Below are 9,381 nucleotides of genomic sequence, written 5' to 3' on the forward strand. Positions count from 1 at the left end.
GATTTTTCTGGACTCACCGTTTGATAACAACTGATTGACATTTGTTTTGTGCCATAGCAACACTTCCAGGGCACAATAAATTTTAAGTGAATCCACCTTGCCAACAACAATCAATAACAACTATCAGTAATACGAGAGTACCGTTGTAACCACTGTTAGTTTTGTAATTTTTTTAATTTTTAGTTTCTCGCATTCTAAAGTGCATAAAATAGTATATAAACCTCGTGACTAAAGTGTCTTTTAATCCCTTAGCGAATTGTACCTTTCGCCGCGGGATTAAAAGAATCACTTTAGTCCCTAGGTTTATAATATACTATTGTTTACTGATGAGGCAACTTTTTACTTTAACACAACATGTTAGTAAACAAAATTGCCGTTATTGGGCAAATCACATTACAAATTGGATGAGGGAATGCCATACACAATGGCCACAAAAGATCATTGTCTGGGCAGGAATTCTTTAAACAGGAACCTCTACTTGGGCCGATATTTTTCCAAGAAAATTTAACTGGAGAGCGATATTTGCATTTTATTCAGCAGGAACTTATCCCACAATTAGTAGCTTTATTTCTCAACCCAAATATGCCTAATGCAAGTATCTGGCTACCACCAGATGGAGCTCCTCCTCACTTTGCAGGGGCTGTTCGAATTTATCTTGGCAGAACATTTCCAAATTTAAAAAACGTTTTTCTGCCCTTTAGAAACTAAATATCAAGTACATCATTGAAAAGGATTTTTTAAGCGCTTTCCAAAAATGCAAAAATCCAAGACGATGGCCATAAAAATTTACGTTAAGTTATCATCCATATCTCGGAAACCAATGACGACAGATTTCATCATGTTCTACGTAAGAAAGTGCCTTAATAATGCCTTAGTTTCAAAATTTTCTTTGGCTTTGTTAAAGAGTGTTTAAAATGCAGCCTCCCACGTTTTTCCAATTTTCCGAAAAACGGAGAAAGATTTCAATTTGGAAACCTCGAATAGGTTTCACATAAAATTCTCAAAAATGTTCTCCATTTAACCGACTTTGTAGCTCTTACTCTCTCGAATACCGAGATCGCAATATACATGTAAAACCAATTTGTCAGGTAATTTTAAGTCAACTTACTTGACCAATAGAACCATTCAAGATGTCTAAAAATACCTAGTTGAAATGAGAGAACAACTTGTGCACTTGTACACCCTGCAAGGTCTAATAAAATATGGGGCATGTCCTAACAGTATTCATCTGATTCTGTAACAGTTAATGTTGAACATACAACTCTGCATTTGAATGACAGATACAAAACAGCTGATATTGGAAAATTCAAGATTAGAAACTGTCCATTTTCCGGATAAATCGACATTTCTTCATTACACACGGCGTTAATTAAGAAACACCCAAAAAAAAATCCCGAGATATTGACTTAAACAACCAGTTACTGTGTTAAAAAAATTAATTGGTAAAGTGACTGTAATATAAAACTTTTCTTTTTTTGTACAGATTTTCCACTGTGTCTGCACACGCTTCTTTCCCACAGTGTATAGTGCAATAAAGTAAAAGTTTTGCACGTCAGGAAAAAGCACAATTACAGTCCAAATCTAAAATCAGTTGATTCGTTTAGAAAATAGCGAGGTTTTAAAAAATTACCCAAACAAATCACTGTCCCTGTTGAGGTTTATTTAGAAAAAACTAACTAAACTTTTTGTTTAATTCAATTATGAAAATATTTGGAATGTTATCTGAGAAAACTAAAAATACTGTCTCATTGCACCTTTTCAATAAGCTTTACAAGATTAGCGTTTATGAATATTTGTTCCAATCATCAACTTTAGTTTTTTATATAATCAAAATAAGTCGTATTAAATAGGTACCCCTTTTAATAGTGAACTCAAGCAGATTTGTGGCGGTTTTTACTTAAAAAAAAATTCAAACAAGTGTAATAAGGGAGAGTTGTAAGAAATTATATTCTCTACAAGAGTGCTTAGAACACTTTTGCCATAAAAGGTCATTTAAAGGAAAAATTCCCCCAAAACTGTTCTAAAAAATGAAGCGACTCCATAACACGGTTAATTGGAAAAATATCAAGAAAGTTAAATAAAGAAGAGTTGTAGGGAATTATATTTTCTGCAAGACTGCATCAGGGCACTTTTGCCCTAAAAGGTCATTTAAGGGAGATATTGTTAAGTTAATTATTGTTCCAAGGATTTCCTTTCTTCTTTGCTCTTCAAAGATGAAATCTCTTAGACAGCTTTGCAGCGTTTTCGCAGTCTTTTACGCAAGGTGTATTAACTGTTGTGAAGCTTTCTACAAGCTATTCTTCCATCAGTCCGCAGCTTTAGCTTCGCAAGAAAATTAGATATCTATGTCTGACAATTTTAAAAAATTCTTATCAAAAAATTGATCTCTACCTCTACCTGAATATCCCTGGCATCCCTTATAAATTTTAATTTGCGCAAAAAGAAAAAATAAATAAATCAATCTTAAAAAAGAATAGATATTTTTAAGACAATATATCTCGTGTTACAGAAGAGATAGAGTACTGCAGTTTTCACACAACGATAGATAATCTGATTGATTTATGGAATAGGTAATAGGAAGCTATACCATTGCATTTGATTTTTTTGAGATATCTAAGATGAAAGTGCATTTTTTGAAAAGACCGAAAACTAAATGGAACATTGTTTTGGGACACTCTACAGGACAGAAAATACTCTTTAAAATGCCGCAAAAAAGTCTCTTTGATTAGCCGTTTTCGAAATATTTCGTTTCTTTCAAAGCAAACTTTAGACTACTCCCACCACTTTATTTGAAGAGATAGAAAAAAAGTTAAATAGGAAAATTCTTCGTAGAGAATAGGGGATTACTTTTATGAGATTTTTACTATACTTTTCCATTTAAATTTTCAGACTTTTTGGACATTTTTCATTTTAGTGGTATCAAAACGTATTTTGGCCACATTTACTAATAAAAAAAATTTCTCGTAGCCATACTATGTATAGTTTCCGAGGAACAGCCGCGTGCACGGCTTATTGGGACACCCTGTACAGGGTGCTGCATTTTCGATGGTTTTACGGGGTACAGAGAAAACGATAATAGATAGAAAAAAAGTAGTATACATGTTCTGATCTCTTTTTCTGAGCTGAGATGACTGGCGAAAAGTGGGCGGCGTAAACTTCTTTTGTTTCAAAGATACGGGGGGTTTTCGAAAATTGGTAATTTTTGAACCTCTTCTGTATTTCAGTTGCTCTTAAAGTTATCAAAAAAGGAAGAACGGTTCCCGGTAGTAGTTTTCATGTAGAATCCAATGGCGTAGTCAGTATTTTTCTATTCCGTTTAGTTTCTGACATATGACAGTAAGTTACATTTTTTTAAATGGAACATCCTATATATTTTTACGTCATTTTATTCTGTTGATTTTTACCTTTTCAACGGTGTATTATAACATATAAGTTTGTAGAGGTTAATCCTGTTATTTTAAAAAAAGACCTTTGCTAAGCTAAAAAAAGGCCAATATCTAAAATACCAAACAAAATCGGAAATCATATAAACTAACACATCAGAAAATTAAATATTTTTAATAAATCTTATTAAAAATCTAAGTTACAAACAGTTCTACCGTCACTTTAATAAGAAAAATGGCCATTTCTATTTTCTACTATTTTTAAGGTGGAAGTTGAAAAAATTGTTTATAAACGACATATAACATGTTAATATGAACATAGCCAAATTTTGTTTCGACTGTGGGTATTTTTATACATATAAAAATACCCACAGTCGAATATTTAGCACTTTTTTGTGAAGGACACGCTTTTTTTCTAATTACCAAGAATAACGTTTACAAACTGATATGCTTTAATACACCGTTGAAAAAGTGAAAATCAACAGAATTAAATGAACTAAAAATATATAGGGTGTTCCATTTAAAAAAAATATAACTTACTGTCATATGTCAGAAACTAAACGTAATAGAAAAAAACTGATGACGCCATTGGATTCTACGTCAAAACTTCTACCGGAAACCGGTTTTCCTTTTTTAATAAATTTAATAGCAAATGAAATACAGAGGAGGTTCTAAAATGACCAATTTTCAAAAGCCCCCCGTATCTTTGAAACAAAAGAAGTTTGCGCCGCCCACTTTTCGCCAGTTATCTCAGCTCAGAAAAAGAGATCAGAACACGTATGCTACTTTTTTTCTATCTATTACCGTTTTCTCTGTACCCCGTAAAACCATCGAAAATGCAGCACCCTGTACAAATCCAAACTTTGCACTGATATTTTGATTGACAGAAAGAAACTAAATCACACTTATGTTGCACCAATCACATATGGGAAAGAAAGGGATCAAAATAAGAACAAAACACTAGAAAACTGAGTAGAAAAATTAAATCTCCTGATTTTACGCAATAAACAAGTAAACAAACGATTTTTATCCAAAAGTTTTACCGATTTGGACTCCAAACGTTCGGCAACCCTGATATTTTAGTCCAATATCGAAATTATTTTAAATCACTTAAAATAATCATCATTATTATGTTTTTTTTTTGCCCAACCCCAACTTGGATAAAGTAAGAAGAAAACAAAAATAAATATAAATAAGAGTAAATATATTGACAAACCTTTTTCTGATGTAATAATGAGATGCTAAAATATGTACAATGTTTGAGATAACTCTAAATAACATATAAATATAACATCTTAAAATATTTTGATCTCAAGCACAGAAAAATTAGGACCGTGACCCAGTAAAGCGGCGAATAAATAATGCATAATACTTTATAACTTAATTAAATTAAGATAAAATACCAATGCTTACACATGCCCAAATAAGGCTGAGAAAATACTTTATAAAATACATTGCAATTTTTTACAAAAATTACTTCAAAAACTTGTGAAAGATGAAATTTGTTAATTAAAACACGTGTGATGTAAACAAAATTGTCACCTTATTATTTGCCACAATCTGCTTGTGGCAAATTTCTGAGCAAATTTTAAACCACCAAAAAAAGTGACAAATTATTGAAAAAAAAAAATAATCATCACTTCTAGAGAGAATGGCAAAGCAGTTCAGTTGAAAACTTAAAAAAGGCGGCAGCTGTCATAAAAATATGTTGGCTAATAAATTTAAGTAACAATTAGGCTTCCTCAGACTTTTCAGTTTCTTCTTCATCTTTGTTACTTGACTTATCTTCATCTTTCACTTCTTGTTCATCACTTGCTTCTACAGTATCACCTTTTGCAAAACACCAACAACTAAGTCACACACCATTATAAATGACAATATACACTTACCTGCATCTTCATCTTTAGCAGGTGTTGGAGACTTTTCTTTTGGTGTCACTTCAGGCACATCTTCACTAGTTGAAATTTCATCTTTTCCATTTTCATGAATATCTGAATCCTCCACTTTAGTTTCCTGTTCATTTAATGATTCTCCATTAGCAGCAATTTCACCATTGCTTAATTTAATCTCTGCATTAGATGTGGCCACTTCATCAGGACTGAGTTTTAGGAACTTTTCCATTTCATCCAATTCATTAGCCATGTCAAATGCATCGTAATCCTGGAAAAAAGTTGATACTAATAAAACCTCTGGTAGGTCTTGTGTTATTTGGTTTCTACTATACAGAGTGGTCCAGTTTTAAATGTCAATAATTCACCAATCCATAACCAGTTAAAAAATAAGTTGACATTCATTATGTCATTTTCCTGAAAAGTGCTTCCTAAGGAAAATACAGTCCTTCAAATTTCTGTTTAAAAAATCGTTTTTTTTGTCATAACTGTCAGACCGTTGGAGCAATATTGATCAAATTTGGAACAAGCACTTTATTACGGTCAAAGACCCAAAACTAACCCAACTTAAAAATTGTCTTGGAAACGGAAAATTCACTTAAGAAGTTTAAAAAATATTATTTTAGCCAGTTTCATAGTTTCCAGACAAACTGACTTTAGTTTTGAAAATTGACTTTTCATACAAATCGAGAGACTTTAATACTGAACATTGACTTGTAGACATAAAAACTACTTTTTAAAGAATTTGTTACTACAAATTCATACATTTAAACCTTAAAAATTGACTTGAATCCCAAAATGTGACATCAGAAGCTTAAAATTTGCATTTGAAGTAAGTTTTCATAGATTGAAGACAAATTTCAATATTTTAGTCTTGAAAATAGTCTTAGATGCAGGACATTGACATTAGATTCATGAAAATTGTCTTGAAAACGAACTTTTCGTGCTTTTTACTTTGCTTTTCATTTTCTTCAAATTCTGGACTATTTTTAGTGCTTCAAAACTGCTTTCAGCTTGGAAAATCGAGTTTCAAGACTATCTTCACCAAGTTATTGACATAGCAAACTTAAAAAACAATTTTTACATTCTTCATAGACTTAAAATAGCATTCCAAGCTTTGTCACTATTAAATCGACTTCTAGACACCTCAGTGCTAAAAATTCGGGTATTTCTTAATAAACTAGACTGTTTTTAGTGTTTTAAGGCTGTTTTCAGTGCCTCAAATCGAGTTTCATGACTATCTTTACAAAGTTTTTGACTTATCAGGCCTAAAAGCCAGTGTGTCCACTGACCATAGTCTTGAAAATGTTATTTCAAGCTTCTTCACTAATAAATTGACTTCTTCACTCATAGGTGCAATAAATTGTAGCATCTCTAAGAAATTCTGTTTTTAATGCTTTTTAAGACTGAAAAATCGAGTTTAAGACTATTTTCAAAAGTCAAGTTTATTCAGTAATAAAAATTTTGGTACCAAATGCTACAATAATAGTCTTGAGAACTAATTTTTAGAAATAAAATGTCCGAAAATTTTATTTAGTTGGCAAACTGCATTCGTTTTGCTAAGCGATTAGTTGCGGACTCTTTTTCACACAATTAGCGGACCCAGATTGGATTAAATAAACGCACATCAAAAGCAACAATTCAGGCAATGAACTTGGGACTATATGGAAGTCATAAAATTCCAAGTAGATGTGAACCACACTGTAAGTAGTCTCCATGGAGCCAAATTTGACAGGTAGGACGTTAAGGAACACTTTAATACTTTGCTTGCGTCACGTGACAGCTGTCAAAACTCACTCACTAGTGACGTGAAAGTATATTAATGTGTATGTGTCTATTAATGTTGAAATGCGATTTATCAAAAAAAGTTCCAGTAGAATATTTCACACAATAATTTTCATCAGGTCAGGTAAGTCAGGTAACGTAAGAATCATATCTAAATGTCACTTAGCCTCACAAATGTCCAATTTGGGGCTCTATTGAGGTGTAAATACAAGGCACAACTGTTTTGCATTTGATAGTTTCATGTCACTGCTGCTGAATGAGTTTAAATCTAACTAGAGAGTTACAAATAACAACTTGCGGCGTGATTCATCAAAAAAAACGCGACTATTTGACATTTTACAGTTTCACCACACTGTTTAATGAGTTTTGACAGTTGTGACAGCTGTCAGGTGACTATCAGCCTGCCCTTAAACGTCATAGCTAGTTCAGTTCGTTAAAGTGGTCCACATTTTTCGACGTTGCCAAAATAACAGAATCAAGAGTTTTGGCTTTGACAAAGTTGATTTGAGTATAATTTTTAAACATGAAAAAGGTGTGAAATGCCAAAACCACTCGTCCAAAATTGAATTTGCCTAAATTATTGCAAAGCCATACTTTTTATTTTATTTTCTAAATCTACATGAAATTTTAAGCAATACTACATGATTGTATTGATTTATACCAACATTTAGCTATGCTGTTAGATTAAATATGTATTGATACAGTTAGAAGTAGTTAGCAACAAGTTTCTTTCATTTATGCTGTTTTGAATTTATTTATGCAAATTAAATTAGAAGACAATGCTTTAACAAATAAAAATTAAGAAAACATTCCCAGTAAATTATCGAGATTTTAATGAAGAGAAAAAATATTCAAAATTCTGAAAACATTTGTAAAAGAAATTTCAGGATAATTTTACATTTTCTGTAAGTTCTTTGTGGAGAAAATTACCTTGGGCCATCTCTATGTCTATTTACTATCAGAAGCTATTCCAAAGATTATATAGAATCTCTTTCTCTCTCTAGAACATTTTTTAATGGTTTTGTTATGCTTTCTCAGGGACATTAAGATAAAAATAGTTTTTGTCAAGAAAAATGAAAAAATCTAATTCTAAAGGTTGCAGGTATTTTGTTGGTTTTTGACATTATTTTAAAGTTCATTTTACTAATGAATGAATAGGACAGGGTGGTCCAAATAAATTATTTCTGGAATGTAACAACTTTATCATTTCATTAGATTAGAGGATTGAGAAGAATGTAATGCAATTTTGGAACCTACTGCCTACAAAAACATGTCAAAATATAATAGTAATATTATCAACTTCAAACCTCTGGGATAAAGTAAAACAATTTTTTTCAACTAACTTTTTGAAGATTACAAAAGTATTCTCACCATCATAATGACAAGCTTGGGTGAGATTTTCAATTCACCCAGTATAAGAGCTCTATAAGCCTAACATTGATACCTAATAAAATAAACATTAATATTCACATATAATTTTTTTCTGTAATCTCTCTCTAACTACATATTACAACCACCTGTGACCTACTTATCCAAAGCTTAAAACTAAGAAACTTACCCCACAATACTCATCATCATTAAATATCTGTGGAGGTAGTGGATGTCTAGGATTGGGATCACTTATAGTACCACCCATAAGTTTTGAATTGTTTTGCATGTATTCTTTGGCTTCCTCCATGTTAGGTTCGGCAATATCCAGGAGTTCATATTGAACACCTTTTGAATCTAGGATAAGTGTGACTCTTTGCTGTCTCTTTTTCACCTATCATAATAAGATGATCTGATTATGTGTTGACTAGTAAAATTAGCGGAAATTTAATAACACCTCATATTGTCAGATTGCCAGAATAATTATGAGTAATGTATTAAGGGAGTTTCTTAAACGGAAAAATACTAGATGCCAAGAAGATTTAGGTAATTCAAATTTTTCGACTTTGTAGATCTTAAATCAGCATTATTTTTATAGATAAATTCTAATTTAAGAAGATAAATTTTGAAAATACTGATGAACAGCTAAGATTAAATGAAAAAATATAAATTATAAATTGAAACTTACCTCTTTATTGCCAGATATTCCACTTATATACACTTTAATAACCATTTTGTAAATAAAATTGGCGAAATCAAAATTAAAACAATTTTTCTAGAGAAATTAATTAAATTCCAAATCCAACCCAACACAAATCCGGGAATTGACATTGACTGTCAACGACCTTTAAAAATTGACAGATAATTGACAACTGACGGTGCTGCTAAATTTTGACGGATACCACATTCAAAATTTGTTTTGATTTGATTTTTGAACTCAATTGCAAAAATTAAAA

The 9,381-nt window shown here is 31.5% G+C and overlaps 1 protein-coding gene across 1 annotated transcript; it reads right to left on the reverse strand.

Moving 5' to 3' along the window:
• Nucleotides 1-4,570: 4,570 nt before the first annotated feature.
• On the reverse strand, nt 4,571-9,272 carry Sh3beta (SH3 domain binding glutamate rich protein Sh3beta). Its single transcript, XM_081974146.1, has 4 exons — nt 9,114-9,272; nt 8,616-8,819; nt 5,273-5,543; nt 4,571-5,213 (listed from the first exon to the last, which is right to left on the reverse strand). Exons 1-4 carry the CDS (start codon nt 9,156-9,158, stop codon nt 5,116-5,118), a joined length of 618 nt encoding a protein of 205 aa, XP_081830272.1. The 5' UTR covers nt 9,159-9,272; the 3' UTR covers nt 4,571-5,115.
• Nucleotides 9,273-9,381: the final 109 nt, after the last annotated feature.

The sequence above is a fragment of the Ips typographus genome, linkage group LG2, assembly GCF_016097725.1.
Source record: "Ips typographus isolate SLU linkage group LG2, UJ_Ityp_2.0, whole genome shotgun sequence".
NCBI classification, from domain to species: Eukaryota; Metazoa; Arthropoda; class Insecta; order Coleoptera; family Curculionidae; genus Ips; species Ips typographus.

Excerpts from the sequence above, each read along its gene's own strand:
- Sh3beta (XM_081974146.1), bottom strand. The coding sequence starts at position 9,158 with ATGGTTATTAAAGTGTATATAAGTGGAATATCTGGCAATAAAGAG. Across the intron at positions 5,544-8,615 it reads ATGATGATGAGTATTGTGGG|GATTACGATGCATTTGACAT; the intron begins GTAAGTTTCTTA and ends ACTTTTTTCCAG. Across the intron at positions 5,214-5,272 it reads TGCTAAAGATGAAGATGCAG|GTGATACTGTAGAAGCAAGT; the intron begins GTAAGTGTATAT and ends GTTTTGCAAAAG.